The sequence below is a fragment of the Theropithecus gelada genome, chromosome 13 (genome assembly GCF_003255815.1).
Source record: "Theropithecus gelada isolate Dixy chromosome 13, Tgel_1.0, whole genome shotgun sequence".
NCBI lineage: Eukaryota > Metazoa > Chordata > Mammalia > Primates > Cercopithecidae > Theropithecus > Theropithecus gelada.
The window spans coordinates 93,024,580-93,051,258 of NC_037681.1; the positions used below are offsets into that span (position 1 = coordinate 93,024,580).

General features: G+C 36.2%; 1 protein-coding gene across 7 annotated transcripts in view; it reads right to left on the reverse strand.

Moving 5' to 3' along the window:
- EXOC6B (exocyst complex component 6B) overlaps nucleotides 1–26,679 on the reverse strand; it is a 721,163-nt gene that overhangs the window by 206,742 nt on the left and 487,742 nt on the right. For all 7 annotated transcript variants that reach the window (XR_003115284.1, XM_025354255.1, XM_025354254.1 and 4 more), the window contains one exon: nucleotides 16,251–16,392. Coding sequence is in view for 6 of the 7 variants with exons in the window: in XM_025354255.1 (XP_025210040.1) it covers nucleotides 16,251–16,392 (142 nt within the window). In the remaining variant the exon portion in view is untranslated. The remainder of the gene's footprint in view (nucleotides 1–16,250; nucleotides 16,393–26,679) is intronic.

Consider the following 26,679-nt stretch of genomic DNA (forward strand, 5'->3'; position numbering starts at 1 on the left):
GAAAAACCCCAAAAAAAAAAAAAAAAAAAAAAAAAAAAAAAAAAAAAAAGAAATCATGGAACCTCGATCCCTTATTCTTCTCCAAAATACTTTCCATTGCAACTCCATTCCCAGAGAAGAGTAGCACTTTGCTCTGCTATGCTCTGTCCCTTACTGAATCTTGTCTTGTGACTAGGATCTACATACAACATGTGTTAAGGTTAAAAAGAAAAATAAAAGTAGAGAAGAAAGGAATTATATCCAGAAGGAAATGTAAGAATTTTCTAGGTAAACTCAGCAAAAACAAGGAAAACTGTGTGGTTGTGCATTTTGCACTACTTCTTCAAGGACAATTAAACATAATTTTGATTGACAACTTAATTACTCTAGGACATCTCACTGGAGAAGCTTGATTTAATGTAGCAACTAGTAGTTACTTTCACAGTTTGCTGATGTAAAGGTCCCTTTGCATAATATAAATTTGAAAGGCTGCAAAAGAAAAATGCTGGTGTGGATCTGTCATATATGCTTGCTCTGTGTTTCTCACCGGGGTCCTCAGGACTCTCCACTATTCCCTTTTCCACACATTAGGAAGAGGTTGGTAATGGAATGCCTGAAGCCCTGTGAGGGAATCTCAGACCAAAGGTGAATAATTAAGTATATGGAACTGAAGAAGCAAGGATAGCTGGGCTCAAGTAGTGGAGAAAACAAAATGAAGTAGGTAGAGTTATGCCAATTGGTAGTTGTTGATGCCCGGTACCTAGGGTTCAGTGAGATCTCTTTATAAAGATTCTTTAGTTCTGATGTTCCAATGACAAAACCACAAGCAAGTCTATTAAGGACTGCCTGGTTAATATTCACGAAAACATCTCACACCTGAGTCAGCGTAGACTCAGCTATATCACAAACCTGTAGCCATTTACTTTTGTGAATATATACAAAGAGATGGAAACTTTCAAACTTTTCAGGAACTATTGGATACTGACTTTGAGATAAAATAAATTCTTCAGGGATGATGTGATCTTTCAATCAGAGTGAAGAGGTTAAGTAGTAAATGCTGTTCTGCCGCTAGTATATATCACAATAGACTCAGTGAGACCAAGAATTTACTCTGAAGCTGTTTCCCTAAATCCTGTGTTTAGGCAAAATCTCTATATTGGTTTCCTTACCTGTAGAGTGAGGGTTATTATGATAAGAATGGTGATATGGAAGGCTTTAGAAGCCCTTGTGCCCTTTCAAAAGAATTAAACCAAAGCATATTTAATTGATCATCAAGATCTGAGAGAATGTGATAAGATGCATTCTATCCCTCCTGTTCATGGATCCAGTTTATGCTGTGAAAAAGATTCAGGGGTCCTGGGAAATGATGGATTACATTACATTTAAAAAGATGCAATTGTTGCTGTATTTCTTTGCAAAGAAATGTGTCCTGGATTTGGTTTAATTATATTTTTAATGTACCAATCTTTTGAATAATTTAGGGAGCTATGCAGATAATTGAAAACTGAAAATGTTTAATATTGTAGACCATAAATCAGTGGAAATATGAATGAAAACACATAAAGGCATATAGATAAAGAAATGCTAATTATAACAAATTATAATAAATAACATTTCCATGGCTGTTTCAAATGATTTTATATATATTATTTCATTTGACTTTATAACAGTAATGTGAGACAAATATAGCAGGAATTAGTATTTCTAGCTTATTGATGGGCTCCGAGAGGTTAAATGAATTGATTCATTCACTCTCGTGGCTTGAATTACCATACAAATATATGCTGAGGCTACCAAATCATCTCTACCATAGATTACTGCAATAGCCTTCTAACTAGTCTCTGAGGCTACTGCGAAATGCAAGTTCCTTCTGAAAATACAAATCTAATAGAGTCACCCTCCTATTTAAAATCCATGATTTCTCATCTTATCTCCAGCCTCCAACCATGGTATTTTGCATAGAGCAGTGCCCAAATTGTATCTGTTGACTGAATGAGCAGATTACTGAATTAATGTTGATAACAAGTGGTTGAGCTGGAATATGTATCTAGACTTCCTCATTTTGAATATTCAAAGAGAAAGCATAGGAAATTCCAAACCCAGACACAGACTGAACATCCTAGTGCATGAGAGATACAATAGCTTAAGTTAGATCTAGAAGCTAGTAGGCAATCAACACCTGCTGGTGTTTAAATCTCAGTTTCTCTGCCAGGATCCAGTGCTCTAACGTTTAAAACCAAATATAAAACATACAAACATACAGAGATCTAAGATGAAATCCACACAAAGCAGAAAAACACAGAGGTCATTATCAATTTTTAAAGAAAAAGTGATGACTTCATCACACCTAGTAAATTTTGTGACTTCCACCTTAGAGTTATTTGATTTGGTAGCCTGTCAGCAAGAATTACCTAACAATAATACTCCTGTTACATAATGGCACCCTAAGCAGTAGTTACCATCTGTAGAAAAGAGCTGAACTGATTAATTGTAAAATAATCAAGCTGAGAATCAGAAAATCATCAGTTCTGGATCATACCTTTAAGGACAGCCATAGAAGTTTCACAGACAACTACCAAGAAGCAAAATCAATGTATTATACCAAATTAAACCTGTCACAAACTGTGACAAAGTTCCAAGTACTCTGCAAAAGACCTTCTGAGACATGCTGGATATGCTTAATATGAATTAGCAGATTTGCTAACTGCTGCTACTGATGATGATGATGATGATGATGACAAAAATAGGAGCAGCTAATAATTAGTGCATACTTACTGCTTTGCCACACAATGAAATATAGCCTTTCATGTATTGTCTCATTTAATCCAAACCCTCTCATCTTTATAATATTCAGTACTATTATTATTCCTACCTCATAAATGGAGTTGTAAGGGGTTAAATAATTTACATATGGTAACACTAAAAGTAAATGGGAACCAGAATCCATTCTGTTGAAGTGACTCTAAAATCTATATTCTTAATGACTACATTATCCTAGCTGAATATCTCAGGCTCTTGGTAGTGCGTATAACACCTCTATGCATTTGGGACCTAAGAAAATGGCAGACCTGACCTCATATTCAAAAACATTCAAGGTATATTCACATTTTATCTTGTCCACAGTTTGATTTCTTTTAGGACCTATACAGTTCTTCCAAGGACTCACAGACAAAAAGGGAAAATACCTCATGCACAAACCACTGGGTAGAAAGATATAAGTGTTAATTATCTTGTCATTTGGGACTGCTTTTATACGCCTCTGTATAGTTACTTGAATTTTATGTATCATTTCTTTAAGATTTTTTTATAGACCACTGAGCATCTAAAGAAAAAAAATGAGGGGGGTGGTATAGGGAAAAACATAGAATAGAGTTCTTTCTTTTAAAGTAAAATAAATGTCCATGAAAAGTTTCTTGACAGACAAATTACTGCCAATCAGGAATGAAACATTAAATTCTAAATCAATGAACCTTAGTGGCTCCACAATATATGAAGAAAAAAATTTTCAGTGCTGATATTATGGTTATTCGTGGACTGTCATGCCCTTGAAATGTTGGCTTCAATTTGATTTTAAGTCTGAAAAGTTATTACAAATACCAAATGGCTTTTCAGATAAGATATTGGCTATCTGGAATCTCTTGTACATGGTTAACAAACTCTTGTGTTTCCACTTTTTCATTAAATGCTCTTTTAGTCTTAACTGAAAGCTGGCTCTGCATTAAGGATGCAGATTCTCCTTCAGCTCTCTCAAGAAGAAGCTGCTCATTCAAAATCAGGCCTTAAAATGGTCATTATTCTTACTCTTCAGTGCTTCTCCCAGTCCATCATCACTCCTACTGAAAGTGCATATATTTTAGCTTTATCATCCTTCATCCCTGTTTCTCTCTTATTTCTGTAAAAAATGCAGTCTTGTAGTTGGTCATTCCCCAAAATTCACCAGACTTTGTTATTTAACCAGTGGTATTGGTTGATTGCCTACACCAAAGCCCTTTCCTTCATTTCTTTATAAGAGAATGAGCTTCTACTTTTTCCTCAAAGTTCAGAAAAGGATGACTTCATTCTCATCTCAAGAATCAATTTTGATTGTTTTAGCCAATCATTATGTTTTCAATCTCCTACTAAATAACTGATTAAGACAGAGGAATGTGAAACAATTTTGGCTAATTAGATGCAAGGAATGTGGGGGGCAACTTCTAGAAACGGTTCTGTTGCTATTGTATATTACCATGTCTAGATGAAAGGCATAGGAGTGTGCTTCTTTCTGAATGGTAAGATTAGGGTAGTTTTTATTTTCTTCCTGTACTTTTTTTTCCCCCACCATTTTCCACAATGAATAGATATTTCATTAAAAAAAAAAAAAAAAAAACCCTAAAAATCTTAAAAAGTATTCACTTGTTTCTGCTACTGATTATGATAAACTAATAGGCACAGCACCAATCTTTCCAGTGTAAAAACATCCTGGAAACCTAGAAAACTGTACAAGGAGTCTGAAAAAATGGTTTTAGATACTGGACAAGAGGTAATGCAGAATTATGATCCCACAGACATAATGATACTGAGAACAGGAGAGCAAGCGAGGAAAGCTACCCTAGAGGCAGCTTCCAGGCTGTGCTACAAAGCAGGCAAAGGGAGAGAACTGAAACAGAACATGGTTGTCTTACTAAGTTGAAAAGTCAGAAACTAGAGCCCAGGAGTTCAAGGCAACAATTATTTACAGGACTGAGTATCAGAAAGGAGGATGTTGCAAAAGAGAGCATCCAGGAAAATTACAGAAGGGTCCTTTCGGTATTTGGTGGAGTACTAATTTGTGTATGTACAGGAGGCAATTACCAAAGGCTGGAGAAAGAACCATTAGAAATGAAAAGGAAAAGAATTTGTGAAAGTCTTACAGGCATGACCATACTTTGTGTTTCCACCAGCCAGAGTTTAAAGACCTCTGAGCTATCCAAAGCATCAAGCAGAATTCTCCCAAGGGTACTGCTTTAGAATTGATGACAAATTAGACCTAGACAAAAAGCTGCTATGGACCCGCTATATACTTGAGAAAGTATCAAATGAATCCATTTGCAAATAACTAAAATCTACGTCAGAACAAAATATAATATTATTTAAAGAATTACAACAAAATACAGCATCCAACAATATGAAATGTAAAATTTCAGGAATCCAGTAAACAATGACCAGGATGCAAAGAAACAGGACAATATGACCTATAATCCGGTGAACAATATCAATAACCTGGAAAATATACACATGATGGAACTGGTAGAACAGGACTGTTACATAGCTATTACAAGAATGTTCCATGTGTTAACAAGGTAGAGGAACAGGAATATTATGAAGAAAGCAATAGAAGATATCAAAAAGAATCAAATGGAGTTCATATAAAAGTGAAAAAAAAAACCACCTCAAATGACAAATACACTGAAAACAGATAAGCAGCAGATTAGATATTGCAAAAGGAAAGTTCAAAGAACTCGAAGACATCAATAGAAAGCATTCAAAGAGAAGTGCATAAAGAAGAAAAGAAGATTAATAAGAAAATAAGCAGAATATCAATAACTTACAGGACAATGTGAAGTGGTCTAAAATATATGTAAAGGAAGTTTCAGACAAAAAGGAGAGATAGAAAAGATATTCAAAGAAATAATGGCAAAAGCCTTCTCAAATTTAATAAAAGGTATAAACTTGCATGTCCAAACTCAATGAATTCTAAACAGAATTAACCTAAAGAATCCCACAGAAAAGACACAGTCTAATGAAATTGCTGAGAACCAGTGATGAAAATCTCAAAAAAGTAGAGAAAATGAGACATAATTTGTACAAAGAAATGAAGATAACAAAAAACATCATCAGAAACTATATCAATCAAAAGAAAATAGAACTCTTTAAAATGTTGAAAGAAAAAAACAACCCTGTTAACCTAGAATTCATTATACAGTGAAAATATATTTCTGAAGATTTTACCAGAAAAAAAAAGTTTAGAGAATTTAACATAAGTGGAACTGTACTATAATGTACATTGAAGGAAGCTCCTCAGTAGAATAAAAATGATATCAGATAGAAATCTGAATCTGCACAAAGATAAGAAGAATGCAGAATATAGTAAACACATGGGTAATTATGAAATATATATTAATCATTTCTAGACGTTTTATAAAACAAATGAGTGTTTAAAGCAAAGATGCAGTAATAATGTATTGTGGGGTTTATAGACTATGTAGAAGTAATATGTATAACAACAATAGTACAAAGGACAATAGATAGAAGAAGAACAATACTTTTGTAAGAGTCTTACATTAATGCAAAATGGCATAATATTATTTTAAGGTATTCTGTGTTAAAGATGTATATTGTAAATCCAGGAACAAAAACTAAAATATAAAATAAAGAGTTTGAGCTAATAAACTATAGATCACATAAAAAACACCAGTTAATCTAAAAAAAAAAAAGCAATGAAAGAAGAAAAACGAACAAAGTATGAAAAAGGAAATAGAAAATGCATAGCAAGATGATAGATTTAAGCCCAAGCATACTGAAAATTACATCCAGGAGGTAGAACAAGATGGCAGAATGTAAGATTACATCATTTGTCTGATCCCCCCTCCCCAACCCCACCCCTGCAGGAACACCAAATTTTAACAACTATCTGCAAACAGAAAAGCACTGGCACAAGAATCAAAAACCAGGTGAGTAATCACGCTACCTATATTTTTACATCATATCGCTAAAAAAGGCATTGAAGATGGGCAGAAAGACAATCTTGTATTGCTGACACCACCCCTCCCCCAGCCCCTGGCAGTGGCTGAATGGCCTGGAGAGTTTGTGCTCTTAGGGAAGGGAGAGTGCAGCAACTGGGGGACTTTACATTGACCTCAGTCCTGCCCTGTCACAGTGGAGAAAAAAGTTGTGCTGGCTGGGCTCAGTCAGAACCCACACGTGGAGGGAACATTTGGACCAGACCTAGCCAAAGGAGAATCATCCATTCTCGAGGTCAGAACTTGAGTTCTCAGCAAGCCTCATCACCACAGGCCAAAGTGCTCTGGGGTCCTAAGCAAACTTGAAAGACAGTCTAGGACACAAGGAATGCAACTCTAAGGCAACTCTTAGTGTTGGGCTGGGCTCAGAGCCAGAGGATTAGGGTGGTTTGTGACCTGGGCAGTAACCCAGCCAGGGCGGCTAAGAGAATGCTTGCGCCACCTCTCTGCCAATCCCAGGCAGTGCAGCTCATAGCTAGAAAATGAGTCCTTCCTTCCGCTTAAGAAGAACAGAATAGAGAGGACTCTGTAATGTGTCTTAGATACCAGCTCAGCCACAGTAGGATAGGGCACTAGGCAGAGTCATGAGGCCCCCATTTCAGGCCCTAGAACACAGTAACCAATAACAAGTAACAAGATTGAAACCATAATAAAAAGTACCCAGTAAAGACAAGCCCGGGACCCAATTCACTGCAGAATTCTATCAAACATCTAAAGAAGAACTAATAGTAATCCTACTCAAACTGTTCTGAAAAGTAGAGGAGGAAGGAATACTTCCAAACTCATTCTACAAGGTCAGTATTACCCAGATACTAAAATCAAAGACACATCAAAAAAGAAAACTACATGCCAATATCTCTGATGAATATTGACATAAAAATTCTCAACAAAATACTAGCAAACTGAATTCAACAATACATTAAAAATATCATTCATCATGACCAAGTGGGATTTATCCCAGGGATGCAAGGATGGTTCAACATACACAAGTCAATCAATGTGATACAACATACAAAGGGAATGGAGGACAAGAACCATATGATCATTCCAACTGATGCTGAAAAACATTTGATAAAATTCAACATCCCTTCCTGATAAAAACCCTAAAAAATCTGGGTGTTAACATTACCTCAACAAAATGAAAGCCATGTATGACAGATCCACAGCTAGTATCATACTGAATGGAGAAAAACCAAAAGCTTTTTCTCTAAGAAGTGAAACACAACTAGGATGCCTACTTTCACCATTGTTATTCAACATAGTATTGAAAGTCCTGTAGAGCAATTAAACAAGAAAAAGAAAAAAGGGTCATCCAACTCAAAAAGGAAGAGATCAAATTATCCTTGTGTGCAGATGATATATTATATTTACAAAAACCTAAAGCCTCCACCCAAAAAATGATTAGAATTGATAAATTCAATAAAGTTGCAGGATACAAAATCAGTGTACAAAACTCAGTAGCAGTTCTATATGCCAACAGTGAACAATTTGAAGAAGAAATAAAAAAGTAATCCCCTTTGTAATAGCCACAAATAAAATTAAATACCTAGGAATTTACTTAGCCAAAGAAGTAAAAGATCTTACAAACTATAAAATACTGATGAAAGAAATTAAAGAGGACACATACAAAAAAATGCAAAGATATTGCATGGTCATGGATTGGAAGACTCAATATTGTTAAAATGCCCATATTACCCAAAGCAATCTACAGGGTCAATGCAATTCCTATCAAAGCACCAATGGCATTCTTTACAGAAATAGAAAAAACAATCAGAAAATTTATATGGAACCACAAAAGACCCAGAATGGCCAAAGATATCCTGAGCAAAAAGAACAGAACTGGAGGAATCATATTACCTAACTTCAAATCATATTACAGAGCTATAGTAATAAAAACAGCATGGTACTGGCATTAAAACAGACACACAGACCAATGGAACAGAATAGAGAACCCAGAAAAAAATCCACATACCTATGGTAAATTCCTTTTAGACAAAGATGTCAAGAACACACACTGGCTGGGCACGGTGTGTGGTGGCTCACACCTGTAATCCGAGCACTTTGGGAGGCCAAGGTGGGCGGATCATGAGGTCAGGAGATAGCATCCTGGCTAACACGGTGAAACCCTGTCTCTACTAAAAACACAAAAAAAAATTGCCAGGTGTGGTGGCACGTGCCTGTAGTCCCAGCTACTCGGGAGGCTGAGGCAGGAGAATTGCTTGAACCTGAGAGGCAGAAGTTACAGTGAGCCGAGATTGCGCCACTGTACTCCAGCCTGGGTGACAGAGCAAGACTCTGTCTCAAAAAAGGAACACACACTGGGGAAAAGACAGTCTCTTCAATAAATTATGGTGGGAACACTAGAAATCCATATGCAAAATAATGAAACTAGACCCCTATCTCTTGCCATGTATAAAAAGCAAATCAAAATGAATTAAAGACTTAAATCTAAGATGTCAAACTATGAAAGTACTACAAGAAAACATTGGGGAAACTCTTCAGGATATCAGACTGGGCAGACATTTCTTTTTTTGAGATGCAGTCTCACTGCAATGCCCAGGCTGGAGTGCAATGGAGCAATCTCAGCTCACTGCAACCTCTACCTCCCAGGTTCAAGCAATTCTCCTGCCTCAGCCTCTCGAGTAGCTGGGATTACAGGCGTGCGCCACCATGGCCAGCTAATTTTTGTGTTTTCAGTAGAGACGGGGTTTCACCGTATTGGCCTGACTGGTCTGGAACTCCTGACCTCAAGTGATCCATCCGCCTCGGCCTCCCAATGTGCTAGGATTACAGGCATGAGCCACCGTGCCCAGCCTGGGCAGACATTTCTTAATTAATACCTCATAAGCACAGGAAACCAAAGCAAAAAGGGACAAATGGGATCACATCAAGTTAAAAGGTTTATGCACAACAAAGGAAATAATCAACAAAGTGAAGAGACAACCCACAGAATAGTAGAAAATATTTGCATACCATCCGACAAGGAATTAATAACCCAAATATATAAGGAGATAAAACACTCTATAGGAAAAAACCCCTAATAATCCAATTTAAAAATGAGCAAAATAATTGAATAACCATTTCTCAAAAGAACACACACAAATGGCAAACTGGTGTACGAAAAGGTGCTCAACATAATTGACCATTAGACAAATGTAAATCAAAACTACAACGATATAGCACTTCACTCCAGTTAAAATGTCTTTTATCCAAAAGATAGATCAATAACAAATGCTGGAAAGGATGTGGAGAAAAGGAAACTCTCATATACTGTTGTTGTGAATGTGAATTAGTATAACCACTATGGAGACGGTGTGGTGGCTCACTCCTATAATCCCAATACTTTGGAAGGCCGAGGCGAGTGGATCACAAGAGGTCTGGAGTTCGAGACAAACCTGGGCAACATGGCGAAACCCCATCTCTACTAAAAATTACAGAAATTATCCAGGCATAGTGGCATGCACCTGTAATTCCAGGTACTCAGGAGGCTGAAGCACTAGAATCGTTTAAGCCTGGGAGGCAAAGATTGCAGTAAGCCAAGTCACGCCACTGTATATCCTGCGCCTCCAGAGTGATACCCTGTCTCCAAAAAAGAAAAAAATCCACTATGGAGAATAATATGGAAGTTCCTGAAAAAAGTAAAAATACAGATATCATAAGATCCAGATCCAGCAATCCCACCGCTGGGTATTTATTCAAATGAAAGAAAATCAGTATATCAAAGAGATTTTATATCTCCACACTCATATTTCTTGCAGCACCATTCACAATAGCCAAGATTTGGAAGCAACCTAATTGTCCATCAACAGATATATGGAGAAAGAAACTGTGGTACTTACACACAATGGAGTACTATTCAGCCATAAAAAAAAAAAATACTGTCATTTGTAACAGTGATCCTGTCATTTTAATGAACTGGAGGTCATTATGATAAGTGTTAAACCAGGCACAGAAAGACAAACATTGCATGTTCTGACTTATATGTAGGATCTAAAAATCAAAACAATTAAACTCATGAAGATAGAGAGTTGAAGGATGGTTATCAGAGGCCAGGAAGCAGAGTGTTGAGAGGGGAAGTAGGGATGGTTAATGAGTACAAGATACTTAGAAAAATGAATAAGACCTAATATTAGCACAACAGGGTGGCAATAGTCAAAATAATTTAATTGTACATTTTAAAATAACTAAAAGAGTATAATTAGATTGTAACACAAATGATAAATGCTTAAGGAGACAGATATTCCATTTTTCACAATGTGATTATTACACATTGCATGCCTGTATCAAAATATTTCATGTACTCCATAAATATATATACCCACTATATACCTACAAAAATTAAAAAATTACATTCAATATAAGTCACCTAACAACCCAGTGAAAAATAAAAGATTCTCATATTGAATAAAAAAGCAGAACCTGGCCGGGCGCAGTGGCTCACGCCTGTAATCCCAGCATTTTGGGAGGCCGAGACGGGCGGATCACGAGGTCAGGAGATCAAGACCATCCTGGCTAACATGGTGAAACCCCGTCTCTACTAAAAATACAAAAAAATTATCCGGGCGTAGTGGCAAGCGCCTATAGTCCCAGCTACAGGCTGAGGCAGGAGAAGGCTGAGGCAGGAGAATGGCGTGAATCTGGGAGGCGGAGCTTGCAGTTAGCGGACATCACACCACTGCACTCCAGCCTCTCAAAAAAAAAAAAAGCAAAACTTGACTATAAGCTGTATACAACTTTATATTTTTTAAAAAAATTAAAAGATAAAGATAGAAAAGGATATACTTATGCAAACACAACAAGGTCATAAGGAAGTTGAGTGGGTCAATACCAGTATCCCAAAAAGTATATTTTTTTCAAATAACACATATTACTAGGGATAAACAGGGTCATTTCATCATAATAATAATCAGTGCATCATAGGGAAATATCAGTTCTAAGTAGTATGCACCCAATAACAGAGCTTCAAAATGCATTAACCTGATAGAATGGAAACTGACAGGATTGATATTGATAAATATAACTGAAGATTTCAACTCTTCTCAGTAATTAATAAACCAACTACAAAGAAAGTCAGAATGAATACAGGAGATTTGAATAACACTGTCGATCAACTTTACCCACGTGATGTCTATAGGCTACTCCACACAGTAACAGCAGAAAACACATTCTTTCTAAGTGCAAATGGAACATTTTACTAGATCATATACTGGGTCATAAAACAAGTCTCAGCAAATTTAGAAGAACTGAAATTATATAAAGTATGCTCTCTGATCAAAATGAAAGTAGACTAGAAACCTAAAACAGAAGTATTAATAGATCTAAAAATTTTCTAAATATTTGGGAAGTAACACATTTCTAAATAACCCATAGGTAAAACACAAAAGTAATTTGAAAATACTGAAATGAATAAAAATTAAAACATGACACATTAAAATTTGTATACTGTGGCTGAAATAATACTTAGACAATAATTTCTAACACTAAAATGCTCATATTAGAAAAGAAGAAAATCTCAAATAAATTATCTAAGTTTCTACCCAAAAGAAACTAACAAAAGAAGAGCAAATAAATGAGAAGTAAGCAGAAGAAAGAAAACAGTGGAAATGAGACAGCTAGAAATTAGCTAGGCACCTGTTAAGAAAGGCTCAAGCCTTCTTCATGTGGTCTTTCCACATGAGCTTGCTTAAGTTTCTTCAAGCTTGGAAGCCTCAGCATAGATAGACTTTTTACACAGCAGCCAAGATGGAGGCAGCACCATTCTTTACGGCCTTGCCTCAGAGTCACGAAGGGCCACTTCTGCCATATTCTGTTGGTTACAGTCAACTCACAAGCTTTCCCAGATTCAAGGGGAGGGGAATTAGATGCCATTTCGTAATGAAGTAGTCTCAAGATTCTAGAAAAAAATGTGGTAAGGGAGATACTGTTGTAGACATCTTTGAACAATGTAATCTATATTATAGATCTGGGGTGACATATAGTATCATTTCCATTTACCCTGAAAACTACCTTTTACATTTGTGTAGTGCAAATCTGGTGACAAATTCAACTACTGTTTATCTGAAAATGTCTTTATTTTCCGTTTATTTTTGAAGGATATTTTCACAAGATACAGAGTTTTCATTGACAGGTTTTGTTTTGTTTTTCTTTCAGGACTTTACAGATATTCTACTACCTTCTGGTTTGCACTGTTTCTGGTAAGTTGGCTGTAGCTCTTATCACTGTTCTTCATTATGTAATACGCCTTTTCTTCTTTGGCTGCTTTAAAATTTTTCTCTTTGTTATAGTTTATTTAGCAATCTGATTACAATGTGCCTCAGTGTAGCTTTCTTTGTATTTATCTTGCTAAAGTTTTTTGAGCTATTTAAATTAGTGTGTTAATACTGTTTCTCAAACCTGAGAAACTCTGAACCCAGTTATATACTATGTCCATCTTATCTCTTAAATTACTGACTATATTAAATTATTTTAAGCCCCTGTCTGAAATTTCCAACATATGTGCCATCAGTGGATCTATTTCTATTGTCTATCTTTTCTTCTGTTATGGGTAACATTTTCTTGCTTCTCTGCGTGTCAAATTTTAGCTTTTTTCTGTAAAACTGTGTATGCTATGTGCTTGAGAGTGTGGAATTGTCTTTTCTTCCTCATCCTTCAAAGGCCGTTGAGTTTTATTGGAAGGCCTTTTTTTTTTTTTTTTTTTTTTTAATCGGCAGAGTCACTTTATCTTGCGAAATTGTTAGGGTCAAGAGTAGCTCTTGGGGTTAATATTCAAAATATGTCAAAAACTCACACTAAACAGCAAGAAAAATAACTCGATTAAAAAATAGGTAAAGGACCTGAATCAACATTTCTCAAAAGAAGATATGCATATGGCCAACAGGAATATGAAAAGATGCTTGGAATCACTAATTATCAGGGAAAGGCAAATTAAAATCATAATGACACATCAATTCATACCTAATAGAATAGCTACTATCAAAATGACAAGAAATAACAAGTGTTGAAAAGGATGTGAAAAAAAGGAAATCCTTGTGCATTATTGGTGGAAATGTAAACTAGTACAGCCATTAAGAAAAACAGTATGGGAATTCCTGAAGTAGTTTTAAAGTATACAACTACCATATGATTCAACAATCCCACTACTGAGTATATATTCAGAGAAGATGAAATCAGTTTGCCTAAAAGATATCTGCACTCCTATGTTCACTGTAGCATTATCACAATAGCCAAGATATGGAATCAATCTAAGTGTACATCAGTGGAGGAATGCATAAAGAAAATGTAATATAAATAGACAATAAAATATGGAATATTACTCAAACTTTACAAAGATGGAAATCCTGTCATTTGTGACAACATGGATGAACCTGGAGGACCTAATGTTAAGTAAGAAAAGGCACAGAAAGACAAATAGTGCATAACCTCACCTATACATGGAATCTACAAAAGTTGAACTCATAGAAGTAGACAGCAGAACGGTGGCTGCCAATGAACTCATAGAAGTTGAGTCATATTGATCAAATAATATAAAATTTCAGTTAGGAGAAATAAGTGCAAGAGATCTATTATACAACATTGTGACATTAGTTAATAACAATGTACTGAAATCTTGAAAATTGCTAAGAAAGGAGACTTTGTTTTTTTAACCACCCAAAAAAGTATATGAAGTAATACATATATTAACTAGCTCAATTTAGCCATTCCACAATGTATATATATTTCAAAACAAATGTACATGATGAACATATACAATTAAGAAAAAAAAACAGAGGAGCTCCTCCTCTAGAGCTTTGAGTAGCACTCTTAAGACATCATCTTCTGGGGTCTTACTGAATGCAAAAGATGTTTAGCTGGACTCCTTCATTCTGGTTGGTCAGAATTCCAATGTTTCTGTGTATGTTTCCAGTGACCTTTGGCACCCTTATTCATCTCACAGACTTCCAGTGGCTGTTCTCTGCCAAGCCTCACAGAGTTTCACTCTGCACATGGCTACTAAATTTTTTACCAAAGACTCAAGGGCTCTCCAGTGCTGATTAATAGAACTACTTCTTTGAACAATTCCTGCTCTCTGGTACCTTGCTCCACCAATCCCAGCTGTCACACCAGCCCTATAAGCCAATCTCTGGGATTTTGCTTTTGTCTTTTCTTTGTAAAAACACTGCTTTTTGTTTGGGCTTTACTTTCCTATGTTACTATTTAGACAGTGTCCCCAGACAGAAAAATGGGGAGAATGGCAAGATTACCTTATGTGTTTCCCTTTCTTTGAAGTATCACTGCCTTTTTATGTCTTCTGTCAAATGCATGAATAGGGTTGCTTCATGTAGTTCATTCAATTTTATAATTGTTTATGGCAAAAGGGTAACTTTAATACCTTTTACTCTGTGATGGCTATAACTGGAAGTCCTATTAATGCCTTTTTAAATTAAAAATAGCATTGCCAATAAAACCTTAATTTCCACATATCAAAAGTCAAGCAAAGGAAACCAGTAAGTAGTAAAATAAAAATGTGGGCCAAGGGTGTGAGCAGACTCATATAATTTCCCATTAGTTTAATTTTCTTAGAATAAAAAAAATTCCAAGAGTCATATCATTTCTTGTTCATTTTCATTTCTCACTGACAGCTCTTCATTCTTTCCTAACCAAAGCCTAATTTTGCATTCAACTTCGAGTAGATCATTTATGATGAGTCAACTATGCCAATAATGATGCTCCTATTTCACTTTGTCAGATACTCAATCTCCCAGCCTCCCATAGAGCTGGAAGTGATCATACGGCAATGTTTTGTTCAATGAGACATATAGGAAAGTTTGTCAGGGATCTCCTTAAAAGGTTCTTATTTTCTTAATAAAAGGAATAGGTGAAGACTGGTCCATTTCCTGTCTTGAATGTGGGTCTCTTCTGACTGTAATATAAATGAAAATGAAGAGTTCACACTCTAATTATACCAAAGGAGGAGAAACGAAAGACCTGGGTCCATAATGACATCACTAAGCAACTAAACCAATACAGCAACTGTCTGCCTTTGAGAAAAATAAAATTTATTTGTTTAAGCCACTCTAAGTTTTTTATTTCTTATAATAGAAAACATTTCTGATTAATTAATGCACACAGCATTTGTTCTTTAGACTAACAAGAGTTTGCATATAAGATGTAGCTAGTTTTTAAATAGAATATTAGAAGAAAGGTGTTAGAAGCTACATTCTTTTGAAGCCTTTGGACCAATTGGGTTTTCTTTAGTGTCTATTAAATGCACGCCTCCCTTATATCACCCTATAGATTGCAAACTTCCTTGTAGCTAGAGATCTTCTCTTTTAAATATGGATCTAAGCACTTCTGGGAGTTCAAATTAGCTTGCTGATAAACTCTATTTCTAGATGTTCTATAAGTTATCTCTGTTATCTAGGTATTCTTTGACTCCATTAGGAACAAGGACCCTAAACACCTAAAACATTTTTCCCCCCACAGAAATAAGTTTGCTGGTAAGACAAACAAGCACAGGGATGGTCATTGTCTTACGTTCACATTCTCTGACGTCCAAGTTGAACTGCTGTAATGCTCCCAAGGTGAGCTGCCGCACTTCAGCTTCCAACAAAAGTTGCATCAAGGATGTAGCTAAATGCTTGCAAGCTGACATACACGCTGTCTGGGCCACCTTTCCCTGAAATATAAGAGTGTAAATCATAAAGTTAATGAATCTAACATAAATTAAAATAAAATTTCAACAAAACTTAAAATCACTTCTTTTTCAATTAGGAATTTCCCTAAAGTTCTCCTCATCATAATACCCTTCCATTCAAATAATCCTGGAATTAACATCTGATGGCAATCATCTTATATAATAGCTCCATCACCATCAGTAGCTGTAACACTAAGGTGAAATTCACAAAGCCCAGTTATTTAATCAAGAATTACTTCTTTTCTAAATTGAAAGCAGACAAACAATATTGGAAATCTTAAGTAAAGTGAGAAACAATATTCTACAATATTGTAGAATACAGTATTCTACAGAGAATAAATTTCAGAAACTTCCTTCCAAGTTAAAAAATTCTTGAAAATCAAATGTGAACAATAATCCCTACTGTATCTAGAAACCAGTGTTTACTGCTTTATGATTTAACACATATAAAATGAAAATAATTATGGCCGGGCGCAGTGGCTCACGCCTGTAATCCCAGCACTTTGGGAGGCCGAGGTGGGTGGATCACAAAGTCAGGAGATCGAGACTATCCTGGCTAACACGGTGAAACCCCGTCAAACCCCGTCTCTACTAAAAATACAAAAAATTAGCCAGGCGTGGTGGCGGGCTTCTATAGTCCCAACTACTTGGGAGGCTGAGGCAGGAGAATTGGCATGAACCTGGGAGGTGGGGCTTGCAGTGAGCCAAGATCGCGCCACTGTACTCCAGCCGGGGGACAGCGTGAGACTCCGTCTCAAAAAAAAAAAAAAAGAAAAGAAAAGAAAGTAATTATTTAAAACAAAAAGGTTACCTGAAAAAAATAATTGAAGGGATGCATTTTGTTTTCTTAGAAAATACTGAGATTTATGAATATAAACTCTAGGTCAATTTTGAAAATATGGATTTTAAAATTAATATTTTAGTGTCTTCTTTAAAAGATTCAAGGTACTCTACATTTAGTGAATTATATAAATTTCATATCTGTTATTTATCATCTTTTTCAAAAGACAGGATGATATATGTTTTAAAAAGACTATGATCAATTTAGTGAATCATCCTTTTTTGAAATTACAAAATCTTTCAGCCATACAGAAAAATACAGAATCATAAGATGAATACTTACGTATCCCCTAAACATTACAAATACAGTTTAAGACCCTGTGTGACCTCCTTAATCATTTTCCTCCCACTCCCCAGAGATGACCATTATTGGTATTAGGCATCCCATTTGTTTTTTAAAAGTACTATTATGACAAGTATATAACCAGAAACAATATGTTGTATTATTTTACATATTTTGAAACTTTCTCTAATATTATGTAGGTCCTTCTGCAACTTCCTTTTTCAGGTGAATATTATGAATGTGAAAATTTTGAAGTGTATTGCATCTAGTTGTAGTTTATTCCTTTAACTGTTCCATAGTATTCCTTTTTGGAAGTATACCACAATTTATTTGGCCATTCCTCTTATGCTGGATATTTAGGTTATTTCTTTTTCTTTCTTTCTTTTTGTTTTGGCTATTATAAACAGAGTAAGTCAGTTCTAGTAAGAGATCATGAAAATGAAAGAGCATGACTACAGTGTCCCTTTTATATGTTTTTTCATATGTTATACTGGGTCAGTATGATTCTAGCAGGCTTTAAACAGAAAAACTATAAATAAAAAATATCATAATACATTTTAAAACTTACATAATTTTATATAATTTGGATAATTTCTTTGGAATTACTTTTTGAAGCTACTAGGATGAGGGGTATGAAGACTGTGATCCATAATGTATATGCTTGTATGTAAAGACAAACACAAGTGAAAGCTAGACTCCCAAATATCTGGTTAAATGACTCTGCTTATGGTATGTTCTGATTTACATTGTCCCTAGATATTTCGTAGAGTATTACTTCATTGCATAATCATCAGCACTTTTATAAGTTTTTCTGCTAATTTTTCTACTAATTAAACAAAAGATATTTTATGGATTTTATGTCTTTGATTACTTTGTGGAATTGAATATTTTCTAAATTTGTATTTATTTGACTAAAATCTTATTTGTAGCATAAAAAATAATGATGACCTATTTTAGTATACAGACTATACATTTTCCTCATCTCTATGGTTTCATCTGTATTTTCTGATGGGCCACACTCTGGATGATTTAAAACAACAAAGGAGTTAATTTAGAGGTCAAGTAGAACAGATACAATAGAGGCAAAAACAAATTCTAAAGAGAAAAGTCACATCATAAAAGAAATCCACATTAAATTACTTGGTTTTAATTAAACCCACTAGAGACCTAAGACAGGCACCTCCAAAGAAAAACAGGGTTCAACATAATGGTCAGGCTATGCCCACTATGAACTTTCAGAGGGGACAAAGGTGTGAGACCAGCACAACTTACTGAACATTATTCCCCATGGCTTGCTTTTGTCAACTTTGTTGAAAATCAGATGGTCATAAGCGTGTGGAATTATTTCTGGGCTCTCTATTCCATTCCATTGGTCTGTGTGTCTGTTTTCGTACCAGTACCATGCTGTTTCGGCTACTGTAGCCCTGTGGTATAGTTTGAAGTCAGGTAACGTGATGTCTCCAGCTTTGTTCTTTTTGCTTAGGATTTCCTTGGCTATTCAGGGTCTTTTTTGGTTCTATATAAAGTTTTAAATAGTTAATTTCTAGTTCTATGAAGAATGTTATTGATAGTTTGATAGGAGCAGCAATGAATCTGTAAATTGCTTCGAGCAGTATCGCCATTTTAACTATATTGCGTCTTCCTACTCAGGAATATGGAATGTTTTACCATTTTTTGTGTCATTTCTGATTTATTTGAGCAGTGTTTTATACTTCTCATTGTAGAGTTCTTTCATGTCCCTGGTTAGCTGTATTTCCAGGTATTTTATTCTTTTTGTGGCAATTGTGAATGGGATTGGGTTCCTGATTTAGCTCTCCACTTTGGTGCTGTTGGATGCTATTGATGTACAGGAATGCTACTGATTTTTGTACATTGATTTTGTATCCTGAAACTTTGCTGAAGTTGTTTATTAGCTCAAGGAGCTTTTAAGCAGAGTAGCCATATACAGAAGATTGGAATCAGACTCCTTCCTTATACCATATACAAAAATCAACACAAGATGGATTAAAGACTTAAATGTAAAACCTAAATCTATAAAAACCTTGGAAGATAACCTAGTAAACACCTTTCTGGACAAGGGAACTGGCAAAGATTTCATGACGAAGACCCTACAAGCAATTGCAACAAAAGCAAAAACTGAAAAATGGGATTGAATTAAACCTAAGAGCTTCTGCACAGCAAAATAAACTATCAACAGAGAAAACAGAAAACCTACAGAATGGAAGAAAATATTTACAAACTATGCATCTGACAAAGGTCTGATATCCACAATCTATAAGGAACTTAAACAAATGTACAAGCAAATAAACAAACAAACCCCCTTAAAAAGTAGGCAAAGGACATAAACAGCCACTATTCAAAAGAAGTCATACATGTGGCCAACAAGCATATGAAAAAATGCTCAATATCACCAATCATTAGAGAAATGTAAATCAAAACCAAAAGGAGATATCATCTCATACCATTCAGAATGGCTATTAGAAAAAAAAAAATTTTTAAAAACAGACGCTGGCAAGGTCGCAGAGAAAGAATACTTATACACTGCTGGTCAGAGTGTAAATTAGTTCAGCCATCGTGAAAAGCAGTGTGGTGATTCCTCAAAGAACTAAAAACAGAGTACCCATCAACCCAGCAATCCTACTATTGAATATATAACCAAATGAATATAAATTGTTCTACCATAAAGACACATGCACACGTATGTTCACTGCAGCACTATTCACAATAGCAAAGTCATGGAATAAACCAAAATGCCCATCAACAGTAGACTGAATTAAAAAATTAGGTACCTATACACCACGGAATACTACACAGCCATAAAGAAAGAATGAGATCATGTTCTTTGCAGCAACATGGAAGGCACTGGAGACCTTTATACTTAGCAAACTAAAGCAGGAACAGAAAACCAAATGCCTCAGGTTCTCACTTATAAGCAGGAGCTAAATAAAGAGAACACATGGTTACAAAGAGGGGACTAACAGATGCTAGGGCCTGCTTGAGGGTGGAAGATGAAAGAAGTGAGAGATCAGAAAAAATACCTATCAGGCACTATGCTTACTACCTGGGTGACGAGATAATCTGTACACCAAACCCTCATGACATGAGTATACCTATATAACAAACCTGTCTGTATACTCCTAAACCTAAAAGTTAAAAGAAAACAAACAAAAAATGAAAACAAACAAAAAAAGGTGTGAGACTCTATAGCTTTTCAACAGTGAGAGTAGGAATAGAGTGAATGAATGAAGCAAGACTAAAGCAGATGCCCAGAGACAGCATAGCAGATCAGAAATCAGAGAAAAGGTTAAGAAACTGCCATCTCTTGGGAAATACTATACACCAGATGTGCTACACTTAGGCACTTGATATATTTATGTAATCCTCACAATTACCCCCCAAAATTGGTATTATTCTTTTCTTGTACATAAATAAACTAAGACTCAATGAACTTAAGAAATTTACACAAACTCATACAATTATTAGGTACTTCTACCCAATTCTTTTTTTTTTTTGTTTTCATTTTTTGTTTGTTTTCTTTTATTTGTTTTCTCTCTCTGTCGCCCAGGCTGGAGTGCAGTGGCGCAATCTGGGCTCACTGCAAACTCTGCCTCCTAGGTTCAGGCCATTCTCCTGCCTCAGCCTCCGAAGTAGCTGGAACTACAGGCACCCGCCACCATGCCCAGCTAATTTTTTTTGTATTTTTAGTAGAGACGGGATTTGACGTCTTAGCCAGGATGGTCTCGATCTCCTGACCTCGTGATCCACTCGCCTTGGCCTCCCAAAGTGCTGGGATTACAGGCTTGAGTCACCGCGGTCTACCCAATTCTTAATCTGTGTCATTCCACAGATATATCTAGGTAATACATCACCTAAAAAGAAGTTATGTATTATAATGTGTCAGTGTATTACACTGAAACAGTTGGGCTAAACAGTTTCAGAAAATAACAGGGGGAAAAGGTGGTGGTAGTTCAGGAGCCAATTCTTCAAATGCAGAGTATCTGCTGGGTCATACTTTTTAACTTGTGGCCTAACATCCTTATCTAGAGCAAGATAGATACTTAAAGGACCTACTAAGCTGAACATTGAGATGATAAGAAAATCAAAGAGTTAAAAGCCCAATAAAGTCAGAGGCTGAGAAAACAGCATTTGAAAGTCTTGTTTTAGTGGCCAATAGAGACTGACAAGGAGAACCAAAGGTGACTGGGTAAAATGAAAATAGGATTGTTGGCCAGGCACCGTGGGTCAAGCCTGTAATCCCAGCACTTTGGGAGGCCGACATGGGCGGATTACGAGGTCAGGAGATCGAAACCATCCTGGCTAACATGGTGAAACCCCGTCTCTACTAAAAAATACAAAAAACTAGCCGGGTGAGGTGGCAGGCGCCCCTAGTCCCAGCTACTTCGGAGGCTGAGGCAGGAGAATGACGTGAACCTGGGAGGCGGAGCTTGCAGTGAGCCGAGATCCGGCCACTGCACTCCAGCCTGGGCAACGTCTCAAAAAAAAAAAAAAAAAAAGGATTTTTCAGGGTCAGAAAGAACCAAGTTTGAACTTTTGTCTTTATCATTTGTTAGCTGTGTAATTTTGGTAAGCTATTTTATGCTTCTGACTCAATACTCATCTCAACATATTAAATCACATTAACTTTAACATTAACATGAAATATAGATTTGGTTTTCAAGACTGTATCAATATATATCAATCTGCTGTGTGCAATGGTTCACGCCTGTAATCCCAACACTTTGGGAGGTCGAGGCAGGTGGATCACATGAGGCCAGGAGTTCAAGACTAGCCTGGTCAACATGGTGAAAGCTTGTCTCTACTAAAAATACAAAAATTAGCCAGATGTGGTGGCATGCACCTGTAGTCCCAGCTACTTGGGAGACTGAGGCATGAGAATCGCTTGAACCTGGGAGGTGGAGGTTGCAGTGAGCCGAGATTGCACCACTGCACTCCAGCATGGGTGATAAAGCAAGATGCTATCTCAAAACAAACAAACAAACAAACAAACTATATATATATAAAGTATTGTTTATATATATATATAACATATATATGTTTAGCTCTCTATTGATAAATACAGATCAAAGATGGAAGATCTCAAATATCTATCAAAAGCTAAACACATACATGTTATGTTACTCTGATATACTAGATTATTTAATTGCCCTCCAACCATTTTCCAAACTACTTTTTCTCAAGCTAATTCTTTATTTCCAAACAAAACTATAATTGCAGAAATGTATGGCTTCATTGTTAAATATTTTTCTTTTTCTTTTTTCTTTTTTTTTTTTTTTGAGACAGACTCTCACTCTGTTGCCCAGGCTGGAGTGCGGTGGCGCGATCTCACCTCCGCTTCCTGGGTTCAAGCAATTCTCTGCCTCAGCCTCCCAAGTAGCTGGGATTACAGGTGCCTGCCACCACACCTGGCTAATTTTTTTGTATTTTTAGTAGAGACAAGGTTTTACCATCTTGGCCAGGCTAGTCTTGAACTCCTGATCTCGTGATCCACCTGCCTTGGCCTCCCAAAGTGCTGGGATTACAGCCATGAGCAACAGCGCCTGGCCTGTTAAATATTTTTCTAGTCCTAGAAAGCAATTTGGAGCTTTGCTAATTCACAGTCCATCTCCACTCTTTCTCATTTCTGCTATCCATTAAAATGCTGTTCATAGGCTTTCTAAGAAAGAATAAACACAGACTCAAGCAATAACAAACAATTACAAGGCAATAAAAATTGGTGGTTTCACCTTTTCATTGAGTATTCTTAATATGATGCTGACTCATATTAAGAAGCTTACAGCCAAAATCTATAGGACAATGTATGAATTTGGAACATAAGAAAACCTAATCTGACAAAATTTCCTATAAAACTGTCATCAATTGTCCTATAAAATTGTACCTCTAGGAACAATTTCAAGTCAGTCATAATTATGTATAGGCTATTATACCTTATGAAACTATGTAAATACCAGGGCAAAGAGATTGCACAATAATAAAGACAGAATGTCAGACAAGAGGAAAAATGAGCTATCACATCATATTTTGAACATATGAAAAATCTGTGATTTGGGGAGGTTTGGGACACAAGGTCTTGCAACTAATTCTATAGGCAAAATCATGCTGCCTCTCAATGCATTTGTAATATTTATGCGCTCCAAGACAGTCAATAAATATCAACTACAAGAAATGAAAGTCAACTACGAAAGCATTTAAGTAGTTTATACTATTTCTCAATCTAGTTACAATAACTTTTTGTAAGATTTGAGAAGGGCAGAGGAGTAAACCTGTAAGAAAATTCATGTTAATTCAGAAGTCCAGATATTATCATAGTGATAACCAAAACTAGGCCTAAGTTAATACTCATAAAAATTCTCTTTTTATTTTTACCATGTAACTCTTTGGTAGCCAAATCAACTCATTTCCTTAAAAATATGCCCCAGATTCATATTCTGTAATTAAAATCACCCTCTTTAATTCCTACTCTTTCCCTATTTACTGTCTTGCACATTCAACTTATACCATAACACTTTGTACTGGAAGATACATGCACTGTTATTTCACGAATGTACATTAACTTAAAAGGTACATAGTTTGCTCTTGAGACAAATGAAAATGGAAACAACATACCAGAACTTATGGGAGACATAAAAGAGCAGGTGTCAAAAGGAACGTTTATAGCAATAAATGCCTACATCAAAAAAGACGGAAGATCTCAAATAAACAACCTAATATTATACCTCAAATGAACTAGAAAAACCAAGAATAAACTAAGCCCAAAGTGAGTAGAAAGAAGGAAATAATAAAGATCAGAGTAGAAATAAATAACATAAAACTAGAAAAACAAAAGAAAAGATCAACAAAATTAAGAGTTGGCTTTTTGAAAAGGAAAACAAAATCAACAAACTTTTTAACTATACTAAGAAAAAGAGAGATGACTCAAATAAATAAAACAGAAATGAAAAGGAGGCATTAAAGTTAAGTATACAGAAATACAAATGATCATAAGAGGCTACTATGAACAAATACACACCAACAAATTGGATATCCTAAAATAAATAGATAAATTCCTAGACATACAAACTACCAAGATTAAATCATGAAGAAATAAAAAATCGAAATAGATGAATAATGACTAAAGAGCAATTGAATCATTGATCAAAACCTTCTACAAAAGAAAAGGCCAGAACCTGATGGCTTTACTGGTGAATTCCACTAAACATCTAAGTAAAAACTATTACCAATCCTTCTCAAACTCTTCCAAAAAAACCGAAGAGGAAGGAAAACCTCCAAACTAATTTTATGAGCCCATCACGATCCTGATACATAAACCAGATAAAGATAATACCAAAAAAGGAAAATTATAGGTCAATATAACTAATAAACATAGATGCAAAAATTCTCAGCAAAATACTAATAAACTGAATTAAATAGCACATTAAAAGGAATATTTACCACGATCAAGTGGGATTTATCTCTGGGATGAATGAATGGTTCAACATATGCAAATCAGTAAGTGGGACACATCACATTAACACAATGAAGGACAAAAACTACATGCTCATCTCAGTAAATGCAGAAAAGGCATTTGAAAAAACTCAACATCCTTTCATGATAAAAAAGCTCTCAACGAATTAGGTATAGAAGGAATGTAACTTAATACATTAAAAGCCATATATGACAGTCCTATAGCTAATATCATACACAAAAGAGAAAAAGCTGAAATCATTTTTTTGTAAGATTAGGAACAAGACGGGGCGTGTACTCTCATCATTTCTAATCAACACAGTTCTGGAAGTGCTAGCCAGGGGAGTTAGTCAAGAGAAAGAAATAAAAAGCATCCAAATTGAAAATGAAGTTAAATTGTTCACCGACTGTTTGAAAAATAAATATGATCTTGAGAGGTGAAGCCGGCTGGACTTCTGGGCAGGTGGGGACTTGGAGAACTTTTCTGTCTAGCTAAAGGACTGTAAACACACCAATCAGCGCTCTGTGTCTAGCTAAAGGTTTGTAAACGCAGGGATCAGCACTCTGTAAAAACGCACCAATCAGTGCTCTGTGTCTAGCTAAAGGTGTAAACACACCAATCAGCCCTCTGTAAAAACGCACCAATTAGCGCTCTGTGTCTAGCTAAAGGTTTGTAAACGGACCAATCAGCACTCTGTAAAATGGACCAATCAGCAGGACGTGAGTGGGGCCAAATAAGGGAATAAAAGCTGGCCACCCCAGCTAGCAGTGGCAACCCGCTCGGGTCCCCTTCCACACTGTGGAAGCTTTGTTCTTTTGCTCTTCACAATAAATCTTGCTGCTGCTTACTCTCTGGGTCTGCACTACCTTTGTGAGCTATAACACTCACTGCGAAGGTCTGCAGCTTCACTCCTGCAGTCAATGAGACCACGAACCCACTGGGAGGAACAAACAACTCTGGACGCACCACCTTTAAGAGCTGTAACACTCACTGCCAAGGTCTGTGACTTCACTCCTGAAGTCAGCAAGACCATGAACCCACCAGAAGGAAGAAACTCCGACACATCTGAACATCTGAAGGAACAAACTCCAGACACACCATCTTTAAGAACTGTAACACTCACTGCGAGGGTCTGCGGCTTCATTCTTGAAGTCAGCGAGACCAGGAACCCACTGAAAGGAACCAATTCCGGACACAATCGTATATAGAGAGAAATCTAAAAATTCCACCAAAAACTGTTAGAACTAATAAACAAATTCAGTAAAGTTGCAGGATACAAAATAAACATGCAAATATCAGTTGTGTTTCTATACACTAACAACAAACTATCTGAAAAAGGAATCAAGCAAAAAATCCCACTTACGACAACTATTTAAAAAACTATTTAAGGCCGGGCACGGTGGCTCAAGCCTGTAATCCCAGCACTTTGGGAGGCCGAGACGGGCGGATCACGAGGTCAGGAGATCGAGACCATCCTGGCTAACACGGTGAAACCCCGTCTCTACTAAAAAAAAATACAAAAAAAAAACTAGCCGGGCGATGTGGCGGGCGCCTGTAGTCCCAGCTACTCGGGAGGCTGAGGCAGGAGAATGGCGTGAACCCGGGAGGCGGAGCTTGCAGTGAGCTGAGATCCGGCCACTGCACTCCAGCCTGGGCGACAGAGCGAGACTCCGTCTCAAAAAAA